Raw genomic sequence first — 27,294 nt, 5'->3', positions numbered from 1 at the left:
TCACCCCGCCCTGGGCCTGGCCTGTACCAGGGGGTATGAGCGAACCCTACCTGTCAGCCTAGGGCTGGGAATTACATGTTACCCAGTCCCCTGTTACACGTTAGATGCATGGGCTGGCCTTCAGGAGTGCACATTGAGGAAGTAAAAAAAGAGAAACCGAAGTGGAGGAACGAGAGGAGAAGTGAAAGGTGAGACTGTTCTTATGTCAGCAACAGACTATGCAGAAGATTCCCAATAGCATCCCAGACATGTTCCCCAAGGGAGGGGACAGAGAACAGCAAGAGGACAGACATGCAGCATGGAAGGGAAAAGATGCTGCAATGACTGGGCCCCCATGGTAGCCAAGCACAAACCTGCCAAAGAGGGGCAAGCCCCTTGGGGGTCGTGTGTGTGTGTGTGTGTGGGCGTGTGTGTGTGTGTGTGTGTGTGTGTGTGTGTGTGTGTGTGTGTGTGTGTGTGTGTGTGTGTGTCGTCTATTTTTGATGAAGGTCCTGCCGGCTGAAAGCTTATTTGTGATGTTTTCTGTTGTGCCTATCCGTGACTCTGCATCCCCGCTATATGCTGAGTAGTAACTTTCCTTTTCGTAATATTGTAAACTTTCCTGGTATGATATGTAGAACAGTAGCTAAAAACTTGTTAGATCTGCCAGAGAACAAAACCGACAAACAAGTCCTGCTATACAAAAGTACACCCTATGTTATTAACTCAACCTCTGCAAGTAGTATCTGTCGATGTTCTTGGTCCAGTACCTCTGCAAAAGGTGGAGTTAAGCACGTGTTAGATCTTCATCATCTTTTTTTTTCAAAATGCGTCAAACTTTATGCTATAAAGATGACAATGGTATCTGCCATTATCTCAGAATTCTTAGGGACTACATACCAACAGCTGGTAAGACTGCACATTGTAACAAATATCGCTTCAGCCTTAACATGCAAAAAAAAGTAAAGATTTCCTACAGGATTGTAACATGATAAACATTTTTATAGCAAAATTTCATCCACAAGGTAACCTGAATCAACGTGTTTTCAGAGAATTTAATCATTTTGTATGAACACATGTAAGTACACAACATACACAATGGGTGGAATTTATTGAACCTTTGAGTACATAGTTAACAACTTCTAATTTACACAACTCCTTAACACCTTCAGATTACTTACTAAGTCAAAAAGAAGTTAACAACTGGATAAACACACTGCCATATCTGACTAAAGAATTAACACTGGGGGAAAAGTTAAGGAATACACTGATTACACTGATCGGACAGGCTAGAACTCAAACCAATGCCTATTATACAAGAGGTTAAGGTGTGCACAAGAATATTCAGCTGAAGAAACCATGATGATAAAATCACTTCCAAAATCTCCAGCCCTACAGAAAAGAAAGAGTAAATGGCGACTGTAGATAGGACCATATAACATCCTCCAGATCCAGCATATTTGTTCGGATGCAGACTCTTTACAGCAATACACCACCACTCTCACTTCAGCCTTCACTGGAAGTAATTATCCCAACAGCCTAGTTCAAAAGCAGATTTACCAGGCCATCACATCCAATCCTGGTAGTGCTGATCTTTCCAATAAGCATCTTCAGAGCACACAACTTGTCACCCACTTGAATGTATCAATCAATCAGCTCCTTCGACAAGGCCATGTCTTCGTAAAATCATGTCCTGAAATGAGAAGGAATTATAATATGCTGTGTCCATATACCTTATATTAACTGCACATAATAATAGACCATTTCTCTCACAATATGCTGCCTGAAACTTAACTATTAATTTTAAAAAATTAATATCTCCATCATCTCTCATCTTTTAAAGTACAGGCAGAGTAAACCATCATTTGCCCTGATATAATGCATTACACATTACTGTTTTCAAGAAGTTTGCTACCCTAGTTGAAAAGGATACACAAGGGATTAAATTAAATGATTGTGCTGCTGCAACAAACTTTTGCTACAAGAGTGTTTTAAGAAACTGTATTTAAACTGGGAGGTTAGACTCCAGATTGTTTAATTTCTCTTAAGCTTATATAAATTACCAATATCAAACATAAAACGACTCACCTCCTCACAAACTACGCAAAATAATGAAGGTATGAATATTAGTTCATATTTCATGAATAATGTATGGAGAATCTAATTTTCTCCTAAAGTGATCTAGGCTATATGAACACTACCCTTTGGATTACTTCTAAATCTACAAAATACCTCAATTATCCTGATTATCTGCCAGAAGGTCGGCAAAAATAATTTTACAATAAATTATTGTTGTGTTCTTGAGCATAAACTTCTCTTCTCTGGATTTATTTTCTTTGAAATGACAAATGACCATTAATCATCATCGTAAGACTTGTGTTGATACTGCTGCAAATAGCACACTTACAAGTTCTGGCAGTGCAAAAGTTTTAATGACAAAAAAAGGAAAAGATTACAGACTACACAATGTATCATTTGTTTTTAAAGTTATGAATCAGTCTTTCTTTCATAAAATTTACTTTTTATTTTGGTGCTTAATAGTTATTTAATTTAGTTACAATGACAACACGTAATGTCTGATCAAAAGCAGTACATAAGGCCAGTCCTATTTTATCTGGATTCCAGTCATAGCTTGAGATTGGCTGACTGGATAATGTGTTGTTCTGCAGTAAACTAACTGTCCCCACTACACCTACTGCTCCATCATCTGTTGTTTTCACTCGGTGTGCAGGGTAATTGCTGGAACAAATGAAATGAATAATTTTACAATTATGGAGTGATTTTATTAATACACAAGCTAAGAGGTAATAAATGGCAATGCTATGAATGATGCATGAATATCAAGAGATCAGATGGAAACCCAGTTCTAAGCAAAGAAGGGAAAGCAGAAAGGTGGTAGGAGTATATAGAGGGTCTGTACAGGGGCAATGTTCTTGAGGACAATATTATGGAAATGGAAGAGGAGGTAGATGAAGATGAAATAGGAGATATGATACTGCATGAAGAGTTTGACAGAGCACTGAAAGACCTAAGTAGAAACAAGGCCCCGGGAGTAGACAACATTCTATTAGAACTACTGACAGCCTTGGGAGAGCCACACCTAACAAAACTCTACCATCTAGTGAGCAAGATGTATGAGACAGACGAAATTCCCCCAGACTTCAAGAAGAATATAGTAATTCCAATCACAAAGAAAGCAGGTGTTGACAGATGTGAAAATTACCGAACTATCACTTTAATAAGTCGCAGCTGGAAAATACTAACACGAATGCTTTATAGACGAATGGAAAAACTGGTAGAAGCTGACCTCGGAGAAGATCAGTTTGGACTCCGTAGAAAAGTTGGAACACGTGAGGCAATACTGACCCTACGACTTATCTTAGAAGAAAGATTAAGGAAAGGCAAACCTACGTTTCTAGCATTTGTAGACTTAGAGAAAGCTTTTGACAATGTTGACTGGAATACTCTCTTTCAAATTCTGAAGGTGGCAGGGGTAAAATACAGGGAAGCGAAAGGCTATTTACAATTTGTATAGAAACCAGATGGCAGTTATAAGAGCCGAGGGACATGAAAGGGAAGCAGTGGTTGGGAAGGGAGTGTGACAGGGTTGTAGCCTCTCCCGTATGCTATTCAATCTGTATATTGAGCAAGCAGTAAAGGAAACAAAAGAAAAGTTTGAAGTAGGTATTAAAATCCATGGAGAAGAAATAAAAACTTTGACGTTCACCGATGACATTGTAATTCTGTCAGAGATAGCAAAGGACTTGGAAGAGCAGTTAAACAGAATGGACAGTGTTTTGAAAGGAGGGTATAAGATGAACATCAACAAAAGCAAAACAAGGATAATGGAATGTAGTATTAAGTCGGGTGATGCTGAGGGAATTAGATTAGGAAATGAGACACTTAAAGTAGTAAAGGAGTTTTGCTATTTGGGGAGCAAAATAACTGATGATGGTCGAAGTAGAGAGGATATAAAATGTAAACTGGCAATGGCAAGGAAAGCATTCCTGAAGAAGAGAAATTTGTTAACACTGAGTATAGATTTAAGTGTCAGGAAGTCGTGTCTGAAAGTATTTGTATGGAAGTGAAACATGGACGATAAATAGTTTAGACAAGAAGAGAATAGAAGCTTTCGAAATGTGGTGCTACAGAAGAATGCTGAAGATTAGATGGGTAGATCACATAACTAATGAGGAGGTATTGAATAGAATTGGGGACAAGAGGAGTTTGTGGCACAACTTGACTAGAAGAAGGGATCGGTTGGTAGGACATGTTCTGAGGCATCAAGGGATCACCAATTTGGTGTGGAGGGTAAAAATTGTAGAAGGAGACCAAGAGATGAATACACTAAGCAGAGTCAGAAGGATGTAGGCTGCAGTAGGTACTGGGAGATGAAGAAGCTGCATAGGATAGAGTAGCATGGAGAGCTGCATCAAACCAGTTTCAGGACTGAAGACCACAACAACAATAACATGAATGATTCACATTAAAATCCTATTGGCTATAATATATTAAAATAGCCATAACTTTCTCTTATGGCCAGTTCTCAACAGTCAAAATATCAACCACAATGCAAGAGAAACGTGTGTAACACTGGAGACTGTCTGCAGAAAAGGCAAAAATTCACTCTGTTCTTCTTTAGTAACAATATGGTAGTACATGACATATGAGGCTCCCTTGTTACAGTCATGCAACATCAAAGGAGTAAATTACAGCATAAGCACAGTAAGGCTAGCTGTAATACAAAAGTAGCTTACTGAAGGAGGTCATTAAAACATTGTAAATTTGCTTAAAAATACCAAATAAATTATCTTATAACATTATAATCAGTATGTGAAATAAGAGAAAGGCAACCACTCACCTATAGCAGACTGATATGTGGAGCATAGAGACATTGAGCAAGCAGTAAAGGAAACAAAAGAAAAATTTGGAGTAGGTATTAAAATCCATGGAGAAGAAATAAAAACTTTGAGGTTCACCAATGACATCGTAATTCTGTCAGAGACAGCAAAGGAGATGGAAGAGCAGTTGAACGGAATGGATAGTGTCTTGAAAGGAGGATATAAGATGAACATCAACAAAAGCAAAACAAGGATAATGGAATGTAGTTGAATTAAGTTGGGTGATGCTGAGGGAATTAGATTAGGAAATGAGACACTTAACATAGTAAAGGAGTTTTCCTATTTGGGGAGTAAAATAACTGATGATAGTCGAAGTAGAGAGGATATAAAATGTAGACTGGCAATGGCAAGGAAAGCGTTTCTGAAGAAGAGAAATTTGTTAACATTGAGTATAGATTTAAGTGTCAGGAAGACATTTCTGAAGGTATTTGTATGGAGTGTAGCCATGTATGGAAGTGAAACATGGACGATAAATAGTTTGGACAAGAAGAGAATAGAAGCTTTCGAAATATGGTGCTACAGAAGAATGCTGAAGATTAGATGGGTAGATCAGATAACTAATGAGGAAGTATTTAATGGGATTGGGGAGAAGAGAAGTTTGTGGCGTAACTTGGCCAGAAGAAGGGATCGGTTGGTAGGACATGTTCTGAGGCATCAAGGGATCACCAATTTTGTATTGGAGGGCAGCGTGGAGGGTAAAAATCGTAGATAGAGACCAAGAGATGACTACACTAAGCTGATTCAGAAGGATGTAGGTTGCAGTAGGTACTGGGAGATGAAGAAGCTTGCACAGGATAGAGTAGCATGGAGTGCTGCATCAAACCAGTCTCAGGACTGAAGACCACCACAACAACAACAACAACAACAACAGAGACATTTAACATAGAACACAGTTCTCACAACCTTTCAAACTTTTGCTCTTTTTTTCTAGTGAAAGTACACACAACCCCAGAGACACCGAAATGCACACTTTCGTGACCACGGGAGTGTGCATTTGGGTGTCTGTGTGTACTTTTACTAGAAAAGGAGCATGAGCATGAAAGGTCATGTGAATAGTGTTTCCTGTTATGTGTTTCTATGCACCACACATCTGTCTGCTATAGATGAGTGGTTACCTTTCCCTTATTTCACATGTTGCACCTTCCAAGAGTTTCCACGACAATGGGTACAGCATTTATGAAATTACACAAAAATTGGTTTTAGCCTTTTATTAGACAGACATACCTATACATCACTAGGCTCATAAATTGATGTTTTTGTATGTGTTTTAAGTGACACATGAATGTTAGTATGAAACAGGAGAAATAAGTAACCTTAGTTTCACAGCAAGCACACAATCACATTGAGCAATTAATTATGTTTACAGTGATCATCCAATAAATTTACAAATAATATAAGTGAATTTTACATGAGAGGCTTATACCTGATCCCAGCAACTGCAAACAGAAACTGCCATTAGTAGACATGTGATAAAATACAGTTTTTTAAAGATTATTAAATGAGGCACACAACAGCTTTTTGCCATGTAGGCAACAAAAGGATGAGGCATTTCTTTATCCCCAAACTATTACACAGATGGCTGCTGAGGGTGTAACCGAATCAAGAGCTGCCAATGAAATTTTGAGGAATGAGGAAGTGTAAAAACTAATTTACTACAGCTGTTGTAGAATACACAAGAAAAATATTCCACAATTATCGTTCTCGTGAAATACTCTGGTAGATATTGAGAATCCAAATACAAAGCTAGTAAAAATTAAAACAGTAAATATATATCAGTTACCTCTCCATCAACATGGAACTTCTTGACACGCACTGCTTCTATGAGTTTCCAAGATACTGACTACTGCAATGACTTCAATGGCAGGAGGGGTGGGATGGACAACAACATGGTGCCTTTCTGTCCCAGAATAGGGTCAGCACAAAACTTGTTGCTCATAGCTGTATGAAAACTTACACAGTTTGCATAATGAGGAATTTCACCATTATTTGCTTGCTCTCTTCATCTCCGATTGACTATAATGGACCTAGGTCTTGTCTCTGGGTTCTTCTCTTCACAAAAACTTTTCACATGTGCTAATACATTGCTCTTTCACCTCATGAGTCAGCTCCCGTAGCATGCATCTTCCAGACAGTTTATGAAAATGGAGTACTTAATCCTTCATGTGGAAAGTATAAACATGGCTAACATTTAGAGTTGTTGCAATATTGTTCAGCAGTTTTTAATTTCAGTCAATCCTATGGCTTGAGCAATCCTGAAAACATAATGCAATCTGCCTGACCCAGAGAAGGCTCTGGGTGCCACAAGTGTCATATAGTTTCTGAACTTCCAACTCCAATAGTAGATTCATTGCTGTCACATATGCATCATTGTACTAGACCTTTATTCTCCAATTAATTTCAAGACATTAACTGCATATAATTCAAATAAGAAATCAATTTTCATCCCTGATGTAAGTTGCTAATGTGGCAGCCATCTTCCCAGTGTCATGTTGCTATGTGTACAATGTTAATCTATATAAATAAAAATATAAATCTTTGTTTGTACAACATTGTAAATCTCCAAAAGTTCTTCACTGATTGCTTTGAAATTTTCCCACAATGTTGTATAATATGAGGGTTTGAAAGGTTCTCGGAACAGAATAGAAAAAAAGTAACTTTTTTTATTTTCCAATGTAGTCTCCTTGTAGATTAATGCACACGATGTTCCAGTTGACAATGAGTTTCCTCCATTCCTGCAAAATAGTTGTCAACTCCTGCTATCAATTCTTCGTTTGAAGTGAAACTTCATCCATCAAGAAAAATTTTTGGTTTTGGGAAGACACAGAAATCTGATAGAGCTATATCAGGTGAATAAGGTGGTGTGGCAACAATTCATACCTTAGTTCGTGTAATTTTGCCATAGCAACAGCACATGTGTGCGGGCGCCAGTGTCAAGAGTCGCAGCACCCATCTTGCAGATAATTTTTTAATTTCTAATTCTTCAGTTAAAATGTGATATACCCTTTCAGATGATATCTGGCAAGTGTGAGCAATATCATGCACTTTCAATTGGCAATCCTCCATGATCATTTTGTGTACTTTTGCAATGATTTCTGGAGTAGTGACACATCTTGGCCAATCACTGCATGGATCATCATCTAAGCTCTCCTGACCAAATTTAAATTCATTTGACCACTTGGCAACAGTTGAATAAAAAGGAGCAGAGTCTCCCAGTGTATTCTGGAAATAGGCATTAACGTCCTTTGCTTTCATACCATTCTTTACGAAGTACTTAATCACTGCTTGAATCTCCATTTTTTTCCATCCTCACAAATCACTACACAGGAACAACAGAGCCACGTCACTGCCACAGCTCTCTTCCAAGAGCACTGATGTGGCACGTGTTTACAGGCAACAGTCCAATGAATACAACTTGAGCAACTCATTGCGCTTGTGCTGACCTCTCATGGTGGTTCCGAGAACTTTTCAAACCACCCTTGTATGTACAATATACATATTTATACACTCTATGACACTCCAAGATGCATATAAAAACATGAGCACATTCAAATGCAACACTGTGTCACAATTTCAAAGGAATCAGTAAACAAATTTTGGAAATTTAAGATTTTGAACAAATGAACATTTACCCCCATATAAATAAAAATGTAAATGTTCATTTGTTTGAAGTCTTATATCTCCAAAGATGTTTGACAACTACTTTCAAATTTTGACACAATGTTGCATTAGAATGCACACATTTCTTATATACTTGTGAGACTGGCATATAGTGTGTGTGTGTGTGTGTGTCTATATATGAATGTTCGTTTGTTCAAAATTTTAAGTCTCTGAAGCTTCTACACTGATTCCTTTGCAAGTTTGAAGCAATGCCGCATTTGAGTAAGTGCGTATTTTTATATACATACTGGAGCACCATACGGTATATGAGACCTGTCTAAAAAGTATCTGGCCAGAAAAAAAATGTCGAATACCTGATAGGGTTGGGACCCTAATCCCCTTCAAAGTAGGCCCCTTGTGCTTGCACACATTAGCCCACCAATCTTTCCATTGCCGGAAACACCTCTGGAAGTTTTCTTTTGGAATGGTGTTAAGCTCTGTCATTGTGTTCTGCATTATCTCTTCTCTGCTCTCAACATGGGATCTTTTCAGTGGCCTTCAATTTTGGAAACAACCAAAAGTCACAAAGAGCCATGTCTGGAGAGTAGGGAGGTTGGTGAACAGCTATAATTCCATGTTTGGCCAAGAAGTTTTGGATCAAGTTGGAGGAATGTGTGGGGACGTTGTCATGCTGTAGTTGCCAGTTTTTTGTCATCCACATGTCTGGTCTTTTGCACCGAACTGCGTCACAGAGTCACCGGAGAACATCTTGATGGTACTCCTTTGTTACTGTTTGTCCTTCCAGTGCGTATTCATGATGCACAATTCCACGGACATCAAAGAAGGCAGTCAGCATCACCTTGATTTTGCTTCGCACCTGCCACACTTTCTTCGGCCTTGGAGACTCGGGATGCTTCCATTGCAACGACTGTCTTTCTGTTTCTGGGTCATACCCATACACCCATGACTCATCTCCAGTTATCACAGTGTTTGGAAACCCAGGATCAGCGTTGGTGGTGTCCTGTGTAATGTCAAAATGGATGTCTTTTGTTCTGGTAACAACAACTTGGACACGAATTTCGCAGCCACTCGGTGCATGTTCAAATCATCATGCAAAACTGCATGTGCAGAATCTTTACTCACTCCAACTTCTTGAGCAATCCCCCGCACAGTCAAACAATGATCTGGCGTCACCAAATTTTGCACCCTCTCAACAACAGCTGCACTCCAAGCAGTTTGGGGCCTGCCAGAACACTGGTCACTCTCCACTGATGTGCGGCAATTTTTGATTTTTTTTGTGTTACACCCATCACATCTTCTCCAAACACCTGCTGAATCTTATGAATTGTTTCACTTTGAGAATCACCAAGGTTTTGACAAAATTTGATGCTCAACATGTTCAGTCATCTTGAGAGAATCGGTAATCCGACGAACACGTTGTGTAGCACCTCACTCAGCGACCGACAGGCAGCAAATGACGTCAGGGAAGGCAGGGACAAAATTCACGCATGCACATAAAGGTCTCTTCCTTTACTGTGTACAGTGGCACCATGCTATCATCTATATTTTGCGCGAGAAAATCAAAGGTTGGATACTTTTTAGGCAGATTGTATACTTTTTAGGCAGACTTCGCATATATTTACATCTTTATTTAATATGTATATAATTTATATATTTATGTAGCACACAGTGTTCCAGAAGGTACGTAAAAACACGCGCTTATTCGAATATAAAATTTTGTCAAAATTTCAAAGCAATTGGTGAAGAATTTTCAGAGATTTATGGTTCTGTACAGATAAACAATAAGATTTTTATTTATACAGATACATAATATGTAAGGGAGAAACATTATTATGAAAAGTATCAAAACATTCCTCTCAAAAATGTTCAAATGGCTCGGAGCACTATGGGACTTAACATCTGAAGTCATCAGTCCCCTAGAACTAAGAACTACTTAAACCTAACTAACCAAAGGACATCACGCACATCCATGCCTGAGGCAGGATTTGAACCGGCGACCGTAGCGGTCGCGCGGTTCCAGACTGAGGCACCTAGAACTGCTCGGCCACACCAACCGGCCATTCTTCACAGAATTACTTCAAATTTTAAATGATGCTCTACTAAACACTCATATGGACATAGACTATATCATTTTTTAGACAACAATATATAGGGTTTCCAATGAAACTGACTGTAGGAAAGAAAATTCTCCGCTGTAAAAATGTGTGGATTTGTTGTCTTTATCACAGGCTGTTTTAATCACAATAGCAGACCATTTAAACTGTTTCTCATACACAAATATTCTTCTTCATTATACATATTTTAAAACATACACTGTACACACTACAACGTGCTGTTTTGGTTTCTTTCTCACAGATGGTTTGTACAGAAAAAAAAGGAAAGTTGTATTTATGGCTTGTGATTAGAAAACTACTACAGAATCTGAATTTGGAATAACAATAAACAAAGCTCATGGTCAGTGAAGAGGAGGGAAGGGGTGAGAGGAGATGGACGTAGAGAGCAGAAGGAGGAGATGACAGAAAAAGAGGCAGGAAGAGATTATGATGTACATCCAATTCCCACATAAATTAGAAACATGTCCTCTCTATTTTCCCTGTTTTCCATTTAACCAGACTAAGCTACAATGAAGTGGGGCTGGGTGCAGCTAGTACTTAATAAATTAATGACCCTTCAGTGTGCTGTAACAAGCTTATCAACTTACAAGCTACAGATGCCACAATTTGATTTTTTGTGACATGTTTAAGGCTTTCATTCGACACACTTTCTATTTTTTACAAGGTTTTATAATTAAGATTTATCTATGCACATCAATACACACAGATGGGTCAAAACATTATCACCATTGCCCCCCATGAGACTGAACAAACATAGTGGTAATGTGGGCACATGACATGGTCAGGAAGCTACATAGGCAGAGCACAGATGAATGGGGAATCATTCTAGTGACAATACAGGGCGCAAATGTGGCAATTCACAGACATAAACGACTTTGACAAATGGCAGATTGTCATGGCCCAGCGTCTGGAGACAAGCATCTTGGAAACGGCAAAGATAGTTGGCTGTTTTATGGAATGTGGTTGAAGTATAGTCAACTCATGAGTAGGTGTTGGGCGTCCATGCTTCATTACAGAATGTGGATTTCAAATGCATTGTTGCCCTGTGAAGCAGGACAGGTGGCAAGATCTGGGGCAGATCTGATAACAGAGTATAGTATTGGTGTTGGCACAAGTGTTTCAGAGCACAATGTTCTGCACACACTGTTGAACATGGAGGTCCACAGCAGATGATCCTTATGTATTCCCATGTTAGCCCACTGATACCATCATGATTGGAGTGGGCATGGGATTGTAAGGACAGGTCTGTGGATCAATGGAAACATGTCACCTAGTCAGATGAATCACAATTCTTGTTACACCAGGTTGTCATCTAGGTGATTGGCTGCTCAGAACTTGCACCATGCCACACACATAGCTTTCGCAACCGATGGTTGCTTCTTCAGGAAGGAGAGGGAAAGACGAAAGGATGTGGGTTTTAAGGGAGAGGGTAAGGAGTCATTCCAATCCCGGGGGCGGAAAGATCCCGGGATTGGAATGACTCCTTACCCTCTCCCTTAAAACCCACATCCTTTCGTCTTTCCCTCTCCTTCCTGAAGAAGCAACCATCGGTTGCGAAAGCTAGTAATTCTGTGTCTGTGTTTGTGTGTTTTGTTCATTGTGCCTGTCTGCCGGCGCTTTCCCGCTTGGTAAGTCTTGGAATCTTTGTTTTTAATATATTTTTCCCATGTGGAAGTTTCTTTCTATTTTACATAAAGATTCCAAGACTTACCAAGCGGGAAAGCGCCGGTAGATAGGCACAATAAATAAAACACACAAACACACACACAGAATTTCTAGACTTCGTAACCGACGGTTGCTTCTTCAGGAACGAGGGAAGGAGAGGGAAAGACGAAAGGATGTGGGTTTTAAGGGAGAGGGTAAGGAGTCATTCCAATCCCGGGAGCGGAAAGACTTCCCTTAGGGGGAAAAAAGGATAGGTGTACACTCGCGCACACACACACATATCCATCCGCACATACACAGACACAAGCAGACATTTGTAAAGGCAAAGAGTTCGGGCAGAAATGTCAGTCGAGGCAGAAGTACAGAGGCAAAGAAGTTGTTGAAAGACAGGTGAGGGACGAGCGGCGGCAACTTGAAATTAGCGGAGGTTGAGGCCTGGCAGATATCGAGAAGAGAGGATACACTGAAGGGCGAGTTCCCATCTCCGGAGTTCGGATAGGTTGGTGTTGGTGGGAAGTATCCAGATAACCCGGACGGTGTAACACTGTGCCAAGACGTGCTGGCCGTGCACCAAGGCACGTTTAGCCACAGGGTGATCCTCATTACCAACAAACACTGTCTGCCTGTGTCCATTCATGCGAATGGACAGTTTGTTGCTGGTCATTCCCACATAGAAAGTTTCACAGTGTAGGCAGGTCAGTTGGTAAATGTGTGAAAGCACCCACGTGGCTCTGCCTTTGATCGTATATACCTTCCGGGTTACCGGGTTACAGGACTGGAGTAGGTGGTGGTAGGAGGATGCATGGGACAGGTTTTACACCGGGGGCGGTTACATGGGTAGGAGCCAGAGGGTAGGGAAGGTGGTTTGGGGATTTCATAGGGATGAACCAAGAGGTTACGAAGGTTAGGTGGACGGCGGAAAGACACTCTTGGTGGAGTGGGGAGGATTTCATGAAGGATGGATCTCATTTCGGGGCAGGATTTTAGGAAGTCGTATCCCTGCTGGAGAGCCACATTCAGAGTCTGATCCAGTCCTGGGAAGTATCCTGTCACAAGTGGGGCACTTTTAGGGTTCTTCTGTGAGAGGTTCTGGGTTTGAGGGGATGAGGAAGTGGCTCTGATTATTTGCTTCTGTACCAGGTTGGGAGGGTAGTTGCGGGATGCGAAAGCTGTTTTCAGGTTGTTGGTGTAATGGTTCAGGGATTCCGCACTGGAGCAGATTCATTTGCCACGAAAACCTAGGCTGTAGGGAAAGGACCGTTTGATGTGGAATGGGTGGCAGCTGTCATAATGGAGGTACTGTTGCTTGTTGGTGGGTCTGATGTGGACGGACGTGTGAAGCTGGCCATTGGACAGATGGAGGTCAACGTCAAGGAAAGTGGCATGGGATTTGGAGTAGGACAATGTGAATCTGATGGAACCAAAGGAGTTGAGGTTGGAAAGGAAATTCAGGAGTTGTTCTTCACTGTGAGTCCAGATCATGAGGATGTCGTCAATAAATCTGTACCAAACTTTGGGTTGGCAGGCTTGGGTAACCAAGAAGGCTTCCTCTAAATGACCCATTAATAGGTTGGCATACGAGGGGGCCATCCTGGTACCCATGGCTGTTCCCTTTAATTGTTGGTATGTCTGGCCTTCAAAAGTGAAGAAGTTGTGGGTCAGGATGAAGCTGGCTAAGGTGACGAGGAAAGAGGTTTTAGGTAGGGTGGCAGGTGATCTGCGTGAAAGGAAGTGCTCCATTGCAGCGAGGCCCTGGACGTGCGGGATATTTGTGTATAGGGAAGTGGCATCAATGGTTACAAGGATGGTTTCCGGGGGTAACATATTGGGTAAGGATTCCAGGCGTTCGAGAAAGTGGTTGGTGTCTTTGATGAAGGATGGGAGACTGCATGTAATGGGTTGAAGGTGTTGATCTATGTAGGCAGAGATACGTTCTGTGGGGGCTTCGTAACCAGCTACAATGGGGCGGCCGGAATGTTTGGGTTTGTGAATTTTAGGAAGTAGGTAGAAGGTAGGAGTGCGAGGTGTCGGTGGGGTCAGGAGTTTGATGGAGTCAGGTGAAAGGTTTGGTAGGGGGCCTAAGGTTCTGAGGATTCCTTGAAGCTCCGCCTGGACATCAGGAATGGGATTACCTTGACAAACTTTATATGTAGAGTTGTCTGAAAGCTGACGCAGTTCCTCAGCCACATACTCCCGACGATCAAGTACCATGGTCGTGGAACCCTTGCCAGCCGGAAGAATGATGATGGATCGGTCAGCTTTCAGATCACGGATAGCCTGGGCTTCGGCTGTGGTGATGTTGGGAGTAGGATTAAGGTTTTTCAAGAAAGATTGAGAGGCAAGGCTGGAAGTGAGAAATTCCTGGAAGGTTTGGAGAGGGTGATTTTTAGGAAGAGGAGGTGGGTCCCACTGTGCTGGAGGATGGAACTGTTCCGGGCAGGGTTCAATTTGGATAATGTCTTGGGGAGTTGGATCATTAGGAGTGGGATCAGGATTATTTTTCTTCGTGGCAAAGTGATATTTCCAGCAGAGACAACGAGTGTAGGACAGTAAATCTTTGACAAGGGCAGTTTGGTTGAATCTGGGAGTGGGGCTGAAGGTGAGACCTTTGGATAGGACAGAGGTTTCGGATTGGGAGAGAGGTTTGAAGGAAAGGTTAACTACTGAATTCGGGTGTTGTGGTTCCAGATTGTGTTGACTAGAATTTTGAGGTGTTGGGGGGAGTGGAGCTGGAAGTGGGAGACTGAGTAGATGGGAGAGACTGGGTCTGTGTGCAATGAGAGGAGGTTGAGGTTTGTAGGAAAGGTTGTGGAGGGTGAGTGAGTTGCCTTTCTGGACGTGGGAAACCAGGAGATTGGATAGTTTTTTGAGGTGGAGGGTGGCATGCTGTTCTAATTTGCGGTTGGCCTGTAGGAGGATGCTATGAACAGCCGGTGTGGATGTGGGAGAGGAAAGATTGAGGACTTTGATTTGGGATAGGAATTGATGGGTGTGTTCATTGGCCGAGTCAATGTATAGGTGAAGGATTAGGCGGGCGAGGGCTATGGATTGTGCAGTTTGGAACTGGTATAAAGGACTGATGGAAAGAAGGATTGCAGCCAGAGATGGGAACTTTAAGTGTGAGGCCTTTGGGGGTAATGCCAAATGTCAGACAAGCCTGAGTAAACAAAATATTGGAGCGTAATCTGGAAAGGGTGAAGGCATGTTTGCGGAGGGAATGTAAATAAAATTTAACAGGGTCGTTGTAGGGATGTTGTGAGGTTGACATGGTATTAGAAGGTGGAAAGGGTAACATGAGGTTAAAGTGAATATAGAGATAAACGTGTGAAAAAAGTCAAAAAAGTGTTGGTTTGAGATGAGCTATGTTGATCCTGTGCTGAACTTAGGTTGGTGAACAACAATGGGTGCAAAGGTTAGGTAGTTGTGTTGTCTGCTAAACACGTTAAAGGGTGGGGAAATTCGGGAAAATTTCGAAAAAAACTGCGTGTAAATGTATTCAAAGGACTGGTTATGTACTGGCAGATTATGAAAATGAGGTTAACAATTGTTTGACCAAGAAATAATAACGTTTAAACATGTGGGAAGCTGTTAAAAAATGATCGGTTATGTGGGAAAAATGGGAATGGAAATAAAACGAATGTTGTTGGAAATAGCTGAGACGGTTGTTTAATGGGTGAAAGGAACTGAAGCTGTGAAATAGTATTCACGAGTTTACACGAAATGTTTGTAAACTTGGAACAGTGGATTTTATGGCAGCGGTAATGTTGAAAGCGTTAAAAGTTTTTAGGTTATGGTTTGGAAGTGAATTACATATTATTGAGTATAATTAGGCAGGATAAAATGTATGTAGATTACGGAAAAAGGGAAGATGAATACAAAGTGAAACTACTTGTACAAACAAAAAGAGAAAGTAAGATGATATAAGAGATTTCGAAATGCAACAGAGACAATAACAAACGTAATTGTTGGGTTCAAATTAATGATGTAAATAAAATAGAAAGAAACTTCCACATGGGAAAAATATATTAAAAACATAGATTGACAAGACTTACCAAGCGGGAAAGCGCTGGTAGACAGGCACAATAAAATAACACACAAACACACACACAAAATTTTGAGCTTTCGCAACTGGTAGTTGCTTCATCAGGAAAGAGGGAAGGAGAAGGAAAGATGAAAGGATGTGGGTTTTAAGGGAGAGGGTAAGGAGTCATTCCAATCCCAGGAGTGGAAAGACTTACCTTAGGGGGAAAAAAGGATAGGTATTTACTCGCACACACACACACACACACACAAATCCATCCATACATATACAGACACAAGTAGACATATTTAAAGCCAAAGAGTTTGGGCAGAGATGTCAGTCGAGGCAGAAATGCAGAGGCAAAGATGATGCTGAATGACAGGTGAGGTATGAGTGCCCTTCAGTATATCCTCTCTTCTCGATATCTGCCAGGCCTCAACCTCCGCTAATTTCAAGTTGCCGCCACTCATACCTCACCTGTCTTTCAACAACTTCTTTGCCTCTGTACTTCCACCTCGACTGACATCTCTGCCCAAACTCTTTGCCTTTACAAATGTCTGCTTGTGTCTGTGTATGTGTGGATGGATGTGTGTGTGTGTGTGTGTGTGTGTGTGTGTGTGTGTGTGTGTGTGTGTGTGTGTGTGTGTGTGTGTGTGTACCTATCCTTTTTTTCCCCCTAAGGTAAGTCTCTCCACTCCCGGGATTGGAATGACTCCTTAGCCTCTCCCTTAAAACCCACATCCTTTCCTCTTTCCCTCTACTTCACACATGTGTGTGTGTGTGTGTGCGAGTGTACACCTGTCCTTTTTCCCCCCTAAGGTAAGTCTTTCCGCTACCGGGATTGGAATGACTCCTTACCCTCTCCCTTAAAACCCACATCCTTTCGTCTATCCCTCTCCTTCCCTCTTTCCTGAAGAAGCAACCGTTGGTTGCGAAAGCTAGAAATTCTGTGTGTGTGTTTGTGTGTTTTATTTATTGTGCCTGTCTACCGGTGCTTTCCCGCTTGGTAAGTCTTGGAATCTTTGTTTTTAATAAGCACGGCGTGTGGTGGGAGAGGGATAGGCACAGATCTCAGACAATCTACGAAATGGTTAGTGTCTTTAATATAGAAGGAAAGTCTTTATACTGTAGGTTGCAGGTGTTGATCAACCTTTCTGCCTTTATATGTGCACTCTCCTGTCACTGCTTGGTGAGTTGATATTTTGTTGACCCAATTACAGAACTTGAAATGGGACATACTCAGAAACAGTGAGACGAGATTCAAAGATGAAGGAATTGCTGTCTTCAAGTCTGGGCACATCCTATTACAGAATGACTCAGATATAAATTCCCATATTGGCTGGGTAGGTCTGCTAGAACAACAGGAGGGAACATTTTATCACCAAGACCATGATCAATTCAGACAGAGTGATCTATGTAACTCTTCAGCTGAATGGTAAAATTAGCAGTCAAATCACTTGATCCTATACACACCTACTTCCACTGCAACTGGTAAAGAACCAGAACAGTTCTGTGAAAATCTGACAACAGCAAAAAATTCAGAAACCACCAATTTTCATTAATACTCAGTGATTTTAATAAAAAGATAGGAGCAAAGTTCACACGAACTGATCTCTTCAGTGCAAACTTTGTACTCTCCACATGAAACTTGAGAGGACAAATGATAGTGAGTTTTCTTAACAACCAACAGAAATGTGAAGAGCAATGGAATTGAATGAGCTCTCAATAAACAATTACAAGAAGTATTTGATAAGCAGTAAAGAGAGTCAATGCACTTAAAAAACAGAAAAATCCAAGATTCAGCCTTGAAACATAACACCTTACAGAGGAAAGCTGAAACACTGACAGAGATGCACCCAAATACAGAAACATCGATAAAAACATAAAGAAGGTGATCAGAAGAGATCAGAGAATGCAAAACACAAGACCCTATAGGGGAGGTCATTAAAATATTTGGAACAATCAAGCTGGAATTGTCACTAAAAGAGAAAACTAAAAAAGCTGTTGATGACCTTCATCAGAAGCTCTCCTGTCAGTCACTATCATGCCAAAGCCTGCATAATGAATCACAAAGTTATGTTATGAATGTGGCACTGGAAAAATTGGAACCCATCAACAAAAATTAAATGGAAACAGTTCTGAGTAATTCAAGAATTGTAAGGAACCAGGAGAAGACCAAGTCACGTGTGAGATGCTTAAAATTGGGAGAATAACGAAGAAGCACTCTTAACTATATTACATAACTTGAGGAACAGAAGATTCCAGAGCCACGGAAAAATGCAGAGTTCATTCTCCCTTTGAAAAAGAAGGCAACACAAACATCAAGAATTATAGGCATATTAGTCTTTTATCTATATTTTAAGAGCTGTTAACAAAAATAATTAAGAACCACTTGTATCAGAAATTTGACTTTTATCAGCCAGCCAAACAGTCAGGATTCTGAAAAGGATCAGTGCTCTTAACCATATACAAGCAGTACACAGATGATAAAGAAATGTACGAGGTACAATGTTCCACATTGAATGGACTCCAGAGACATGAGAAGGTGTTCACAAAATTGAAACCTGGACACTATTGAGGACAGCACACAGAGCCCATGTTGACTAAACAGATACCAAATTAATCTGCTAAAATCAAACAATGGAAAATCCAGGATGGAATGTAACAACACTATGAGACGGAAAGTTGCTACCCACCATATAGTGGACATGCTGAGTCCCAGATAGGCACAACAAAAAGACTCTCACAATTATAGTTTTTGGCCATTAGGGCCTTTGTCAACAATAAGACACGCACATGGTGCATTCTAGGGTCCTAGGATTCTAGAGTTCTTAGGTTTAGGATTCTAGGATCCTAGGGTTCCTAGGCTTAGGATTCTGGGATTCCTAAATCCCTCACCTGGCTCAGATTCATTGATGACATCTTTGCTATTTGGATCAAAGATGAGGACACCCTATAAACATTCCTCCAGAACCTCAACAACTTCTCCCCCACTTGCTTCACCTGGTCCCACTTAACCCAACCAAAGATGGTTACATCAATACCTTCGTCCATATCAAATCTACTAATCACCAGCAATACCTTCACTTCGACAGCTGCCACCTGTTCCATCCAAGAAGTCCCTTTTGTACAGCCTAGCCACCCATGGTCACTGCATCTACAGTGACGAGCAGTCCCTCTCAAAATATACCAAGCGTCTCATTGAAGCCTTCACTGACCACAGTTATCCTCCTAACCTTGTATAAAAACAAATCTCGTTTGCCTTATCTTTCCAGTCTTCCTCCACCTCGCAAAGTCCCACCGTTCGCCACAGAGAAGCATTCCCCTCGTAACTCAGCACCATCAAGGACCGGCACAACTGAATTACATTCTCCGCCAGGGTTTTGATTACCTTTCATTATGCCCTGAAATGAGAAATGTCCTGCCCACTGTCCTTCTCACCCCTCCCACAGTGATATTATGTCATCCACTGAACCTAACAATATACTCTCCATCCTTACTCAAGACCTGCTCCCAATCCCTTACCTCATCGCTCATACCCCTGTAATAGACCTAGATGCAAGACCTGTCCGATACATCCTCCCACCACCACCTACTCCAGTCCGATCACTAACATCACGTATCCCATCAAACCTGTGAAACCGGTCATGTGATCTACAAGCTAAGCTGCAGCCACTGTGGTGCATTCTATGTAGGCATGGCAACCAACAAGCTGTCTGTCCACATGAACAGCCACTGACAAACAGTTGCCAAGAAAAGAGTGGATCACCCTGTTGCTGAACACGCTGCCACACATGATATCCTTCATTTCAATGACTGTTTCACAGCCTGTTCCATACAGATCCTTCCCACCAACACTAGATTTTCTGAACTGCGCAGGTTGGAACTTTCCCAGTAACACATCCTACATTCCCATAACCCTCCTGGCCTCAACCTTTGTTAGTCACTATCCTCACCCATCCTCTTCCCATTCCATCAGCACTACACAACTGCAATGGGTCTTTTTATTTCTCTCCTTACCTGCTACTCCCCCCCCCCCCCCCCCCAACCTGCCCCACCTCGTCTAGTGTGCAGCACTTCACTGTCTGCCTCCCTATTCCAGCCTCTTCCTTACCCCCACCCAGTCACCACTCCCATCATCCACTGTTGATGCTGCTTGCAGTGTGGTTTCAGTTGCCTGAGAACGCAGTTGTGTGAGTTGCATATGTGTGAGTGTGTGTGTCTGTGTGCCTATTGTTGACAAAGGCCTTAATGGCCGAAAGCTATAATTGTGAGAGTCTTTTTGTTGTGCCTATCCGTGACTCAATACCTCCACTATATGGTGAGTAGCAACTTTCCTTCTCATAAAATTAACCTGCTACATTTACAATAATGAAAATCTAGATGTGAAAAATATAGGACAGCCAGATTATTGGAAACATTCCTGTAGGAAGCAGCATGAGACAAGGAGGGAAAATCTCACATAAGTTATTCATTTTCACTATAGGGGATGTGTTAAAGTATCCATTCTGTGGATATAAAGGTACCAACATGGAAAATTTCTTAGTCACCTTTGCTTCACAGATGATATCATCCTCTTTAAGAACGGCACAAATGAACTGTCAAATATGATCTGAGAATGGAATGATGTTTTCCATGCTTTAGTCTCAAAATTAACTTCCAAAAGACAAAAAACATGGGCTCTGTCAGTGTTCTGGGCTCCATCAGAAACTATGCTCTGGAAGTAATAAATGAAGACCTTTATCTGGGGCACAAAATCTAACTTGGGAAAGATAACCAGAGAACAGAGATCAGGCCATGCATTGGCCTCATCTGGGTGACATGTATCACCAAATTTTTTTTAAAAAAGGTTATAATAACTCTTTATTAAACAAAAAACAAACAATATCTCACAAATTTTAGGCTTTTTCCAACATGCAGCTCCATTTTACAATGCTTAAACATCATTCATAAACTTCACGTCCTTAAAATATAAAACATAACAGTAAGATAAATATTAGAACTTCAAACAAGGAAATGACAGTTGATAAATTCATGTGTAGTGATGCACCATGGTCAACTGTTTGGACAGAGTTTGGTGGCAGGTGGAAGGCGGCATGTGGCTGGTCGCTGCAGAAACTGTCAAACATGGATGTTCTGACCTTGAAGCAGCCAAGAGCTGTTTTGCCAAATTGTTTCTGAAAGATTTTTCTGTTACTGGTGGATTAGAAAGTACGTACATTATCTTTCAGATTCCATCACACTTTAGCAGACAGCCAGACTCTGGTTTAAAAGTAGGGGAATGTGTGGACTTGAACTCGCAACTTAGTGTCTATGTTACAGTTTAAAATTCCTTCTGAAGTACATATAAAAGAGCTCGATAAAATATGTCCCCCCCCCCCCCCCCCTCCTCCTATAAACATATACACAAATTCATTCACGCAAGCAAGTACACCGCGTACACACACATGTGACCATTATCTCCAGCATCCCAGACTGTTGGTAGAATTAGGTAGGGCATAAAGTACTGTTCCCCTACCCACTTGTCCCCCTTGGTAATGTGCATTAAGGAAAATTCATTGATATTGTTAGGGTTAATGCAACCTTTTCTGACCCCGCACAAGGATCAGCTTGTTATATGCTCTCCAATACTCTACTATGGTTCCACTTCTGTGCTCCAATTGGAATTTCACTCCACATAACTACTGAGTAACACCACATACAGGAGTACTATTCAAAGCATACCGCTGCGATATCCTGGGGTCTGGATTTCGGTTCTCCACACAATGGAAAGAAATTTTGAATTCCACTAATGAATCATTCTTGTTATGCATCCCTGGAATTTAACTTCCCTCTCAGTACACATCCTGTCTGATCAGTTCTTTTGCATACTAACAACACTGAATTGCTCAAGTCCTCCGATCACCTGATGGACATGACCAGAAACATATCACTAGACTGAGATGCTGCCCATGTTATGGGATTCCTGCAGCAGGTTACAGTACTCTCTTGACTGTCTGGCTCATGACTACCTGCCCTCTGCACTATCCAGTCTACTTAATTCATATAATTTTTATGAACCTTTAGCAAGAGGATGCCCGCTACAATGCCGCATGGCCTTTCAAAATGTATCACGTATCTTCTGTGCTTCTAGCGCATCTGGATTCACGATAAATACTGTGTTGTTAATAATGAATAAATTTTCAGAACCACTCTTCACCAAACAATCCTTCAGACGCCCCCTTCCAGTGCTCACAAACAAGAATGAACACACTGTAATATCTCTTTATATTCAACTAATTATCCCTGCACAATTCTATGAGTGAATTATGTTTCCTACTTGACCATGTATATACTCACAGAATCGATGAGCAGAGTAGTACAGTACTACTACTATTCCATGAGTGCATAATTACTCTTGGTAATATTCTCACTGGTGTGTTGAGAGGACTTTTAGGATCTCCTCTGTGCTGAATAGCTGCATTGAATAATTGTAATTTTGCTACTGAGATTATTGGAAGAAAGAGATTGAAAATATATTGTATGCTACTCAAGAAAATATATATTGAGCATTTACATCGAAGGTGTGTACAGAATTTCATTATATATGTATTCTCTAAATGGAAATTTGCACAGAGGTGTCGTTTCATTGGTAACCAGAAGGGAACTTACGATGAATTGGAAACGAACCTGCAAGTATTAGATCCAAGAGCTCCATTATTTCATCGGATAATTAAACTCTATCAAAGCAAACTATCCACTCTATCTGAGGTTTCCTGACTGACTAAACAATGCAAGAAAACCAAGATATTTTATTTACACAGGATTGCAGATTGCTTCGAATCATTGAGACTGCAGACAAGGAGAGTCATCGTCCAATTCTGATTAAACAAGTAAAGTTTAATCATAACTTTTTTGAGCGACTGTGATGACTGTGATTTGGCTGCTTTTGAATGAGATCATTAATAAAATACTAATAACTACCTTTCCTCCTCACCAGCAACCCGTATAAACACAATATTAATTAAAATTATAACATGCCATTGGTGGGAGGCTTGCGTGCCTCAACGATACAGATAGCCATACCGTAGGTGCAACCACAACGGAGGGGTATCTGTTGAGAGGCCAGACAACCTGTGGTTCCTGAAGAGGGGCAGCAGCCTTTTCAGTAGTTGCAGGGGCAACAGTCTGGATGATTGACTGATCTGGCCTTGTAACACTAACCAAAAAGGGCTTGCTGTGCTGATACTGCGAACGGCTGAAAGCAAGGGGAAACTACAGTCGTAATTTTTCCCGAGGGCATGCAACTTTACTGTATGGTTAAATGATGAAGGCGTCCTCTTGGGTAAAATATTCCGGAGGTAAAATAGTCCCCCATTCGGATCTCCAGGAGGGGACTACTCAAGAGGATGTCGTTATCAGGAGAAAGAAAACTGGCATTCTTTGGATCGGAGTTTGGAATGTCAGATCCCTTAATCAGGCAGGTAGGTTGGAAAATTTAAAAAGGGAAATGGATAGGTTAAAATTAGATATAGTGGGAATTAGTGAAGTTCGGTGGCAGGAAGAACAAAACTTTTGGTCAAATGAATACAGGGTTATAAATACAAAATCGAATAGGGGTAATGCAGGAGTAGGTTTAATAATGAATAAAAAAATAGGAGTGCGGGTAAGCTACTACAAACAGCATAGTGAACGCATTATTGTGGCCAAGATAGATAGGAAGCCCACACCTACTACAGTAGTACAAGCTTATATGGCAACTAGCTCTGCAGATGACGAAGAAATTGAAGAAATGTATGATGAAATAAAAGAAATTATTCAGATAGTGAAGGGAGACGAAAATTTAATAGTCATGGGTGACTGGAATTCGAGTGTAGGAAAAGGGAGAGAAGGAAACGTAGTAGGTGAAAATGAATTGGGGCTAAGAAATGAAAGAGGAAGCCGCCTGGTAGAATTTTGCACAGAGCACAACCTAATCATAGCTAGCACTTGGTTTAAGACTCATGAAAGAAGGTTGTATACATGGAAGAACCCTGGAGATACTAAAAGATATCAGATAGATTATATAATGGTAAGACAGAGACTTAGGAACCAGATTTTAAATTGTAAGACATTTCCAGGGGCAGGTGTGGACTCTAATCACAATCTATTGGTTATGAACTGTAGATTAAAACTGAAGAAACTGCAAAAAGTAGGAATTTAAGGAGATGGGACCTGGGTAAACTGAATGAACCAGAAGTTGTACAGAGGTTCAGGGAGAGCATAACAGAACAATTGTCAGGAATGGGGGAAAGAAATACAGTAGAAAAAGAATGGGTGGCTTTGAGGGATGAAATAGTGAAGGCAGCAGATGATCAAGTAGGTAAAAACAAAAGTGTTAGTAGAAATCCTTGGGTAACAGTTGACATATTGAATTTAATTGATGAAAGGAGAAAATATAAAAATACAATAAATAAAGCAGGCACAAAGGAATACAAACGTCTCAAAAATGAGATCGACAGGAAGTGCAAAACGGCTAAGCAGAGATGGCTCGAGGACAAATGTAAGAATGTAGAGGCTTATCACACGAGGGGTAAGATAGATACTGGCTCACAGGAAAATTAAAGAGACCTTTGGAGAAAGGAGAACCACTTGCACAAATATCAAGAGCTCAGATGGAAACCCAGTTCCAAGCAAAGAAGGGAAAGCAGAAATGTGGAAGGAGCATATAGTGAGTCTATACAGGGGAGATGTTCTTGAGGACAATATTATGGAAATGAAAGAGGAGGTAGATGAAGATGAAATGTGAGATACGATACTGCATGAAGAGTTTGACACAGCAATGAAAGACTTAAGTTGAAACATGGCCACGGGAGTAGACAACATTCCATTAGAACTACTGACAGCCTTGGGAGAGCCAGTCCTGACAAAACTCTACCATCTGGTGAGCAAGATGTATGAGAGAGATGAAATTCCCTCAGACTTCAAGAAGAATATAATAATTCCAATCCCAAAGAAAGTAGGTGTTGACAAATGTGAAAATTACCGAACTATCACTTTAATAAGTCGCAGCTGCAAAATACTAACATGAATTCTTTACAGACGAATAGAAAAACTGGTAGAAGCCGACCTCGGGGAAGATCAGTTTGGATTCTGTAGAAATGTTGGAACACGTGAGGCAATACTGAGACCTTATGACTTATACCAGAAGAAAGATTAAGGAAAGGCAAACCTACGTTTCTAGCATTTGTAGACTTAGAGAAAGCTTTTGACAATGTTGACTGGAATACTCTCTTTCAAATTCTGAAGGTGGCAGGGGTAAAATACAGGGAGCGAAAGGCTATTTACAATTTGTACAGAAACCAGATGGCAGTTATAAGAGTCGAGGGACATGAAAGGGAAGCAGTGGTTGGGAAGGGAGTGTGACAGGGTTGTAGCCTCTCCCATGTGCTATTCAATCTGTATATTGAGCAAGCAGTAAAGGAAACAAAAGAAAAGTTTGAAGTAGGTATTAAAATCCATGGAGAAGAAATAAAAACTTTGACGTTCACCGATGACATTGTAATTCTGTCAGAGATAGCAAAGGACTTGGAAGAGCAGTTAAACAGAATGGACAGTGTTTTGAAAGGAGGGTATAAGATGAACATCAACAAAAGCAAAACAAGGATAATGGAATGTAGTTGAATTAAGTCGGGTGATTCTGAGGGAATTAGATTAGGAAATGAGACACTTAAAGTAGTAAAGGAGTTTTGCTATTTGGGGAGCAAAATAACTGATGATGGTCGAAGTAGAGAGGATATAAAATGTAGACTGGCAATGGCAAGGAAAGTGTTTCTGAAGAAGAGTTATTTGTTAACATTGAGTATAGATTTAAGTCTCAGAAAGTCATTTCTGAAAGTATTTGTATGGAGTGTAGCCATATATGGAAGTGAAACATGGACGATAAATAGTTTGGACAAGAAGAGTATAGAAGCTTTCGAAATGTGGTGCTACAGAAGAATGCTGAAGATTAGATGGGTAGACCACATAACTAATGAGGAGGTATTGAATAGAATTGGAGAGAAGAGGAGTTTGTGGCACAACTTGACTAGAAGAAGGGATCGATTGGTAGGACATGTTCTGAGGCATCAAGGGATCACCAATTTAGTATTGGAGGGCAGTGTGGAGGGTAAAAATCATAGAGGGAGACCAAGAGGTGAATACACTAAGCAGATTCAGAAGGATGTAGGCTGCAGTAGGTACTGGGAGATGAAGAAGCTTGCACAGGATAGAGTAGCATGGAGAGCTGCATCAAACCAGTCTCAGGACTGAAGACCACAACAACAACAGATAGCAGCTGTGTTGGCAAACCTTTGTTCTTTGTTTCCTCGGTTGCATACCAGATGCAAAATGTGTGTGCATTGTTAAATTGTTGTTTTGTGTCATCTTTTATGTTTTAATTAGAGTCCAAAATGGGTGGTAAATGAAAAATCTGTAGCATCTATGGATCAGAAACGATGTGCTGTAATGTGACTGGATTCTGGGGTAGAAGCCAAAACTACTCCTAGGGATAGGTGGGGGGTTGAAATGGGAAAAAAGTACTGTTAAGGACTGGAAGAAAAATTGAGAACAAATTGAAAACTGGTATGTTTCCCAAGATAATGAGAGTGGAATAAGAGTAATGAAGACGAAGTCAGAAGGGAAGCATAAAGAAGTGGAGGGAACGTTACTTTTGTGACATTAATATTTAAGAGGCGAAAGCTACTGGGCCAATATTGCAGGAAAATGCATTACAGTTTCAGCAGCAAATAGAAGGAGAATATTCAGAATTTACTGTCAGAGGTGGATTACTGGACTGATTGAAAAATCGATTTGGTATTTCCCAGATTACAATTAGTGAAGAGACATTATCCACTGACAAAGAGGCTGTGTCTGTTTTGAAAGACTATCTTTTGAATTTAATTAATGAGGGGAAATGTATGGCATACAGTTGTACAAATGCAATGAGAGTGGTTTATATTTATGAAGTCCTCCTTAAGAAAATGCTTGCTTCAAAAAA

At 40.7% G+C, this 27,294-nt stretch overlaps 1 protein-coding gene across 2 annotated transcripts in view; it reads right to left on the bottom strand.

Moving 5' to 3' along the window:
- Positions 1-2,389: 2,389 nt before the first annotated feature.
- The window catches only part of LOC126348365 (dynein axonemal assembly factor 10), a 176,892-nt gene continuing 151,987 nt past the window's right edge, over positions 2,390-27,294 (bottom strand). For both annotated transcript variants that reach the window (XM_050002348.1, XM_050002349.1), the window contains one exon: positions 2,390-2,718. In XM_050002348.1, coding sequence (XP_049858305.1) covers positions 2,514-2,718 — 205 coding nt within the window. In that variant the 3' untranslated portion in view covers positions 2,390-2,513. The remainder of the gene's footprint in view (positions 2,719-27,294) is intronic.

The sequence above is a fragment of the Schistocerca gregaria genome, chromosome 1, assembly GCF_023897955.1.
Source record: "Schistocerca gregaria isolate iqSchGreg1 chromosome 1, iqSchGreg1.2, whole genome shotgun sequence".
Classification (NCBI taxonomy): Eukaryota; Metazoa; Arthropoda; class Insecta; order Orthoptera; family Acrididae; genus Schistocerca; species Schistocerca gregaria.
The sequence above is the reverse complement of the archived record's forward strand: the minus strand, read 5'-3'. Positions and strand labels throughout refer to the sequence as shown.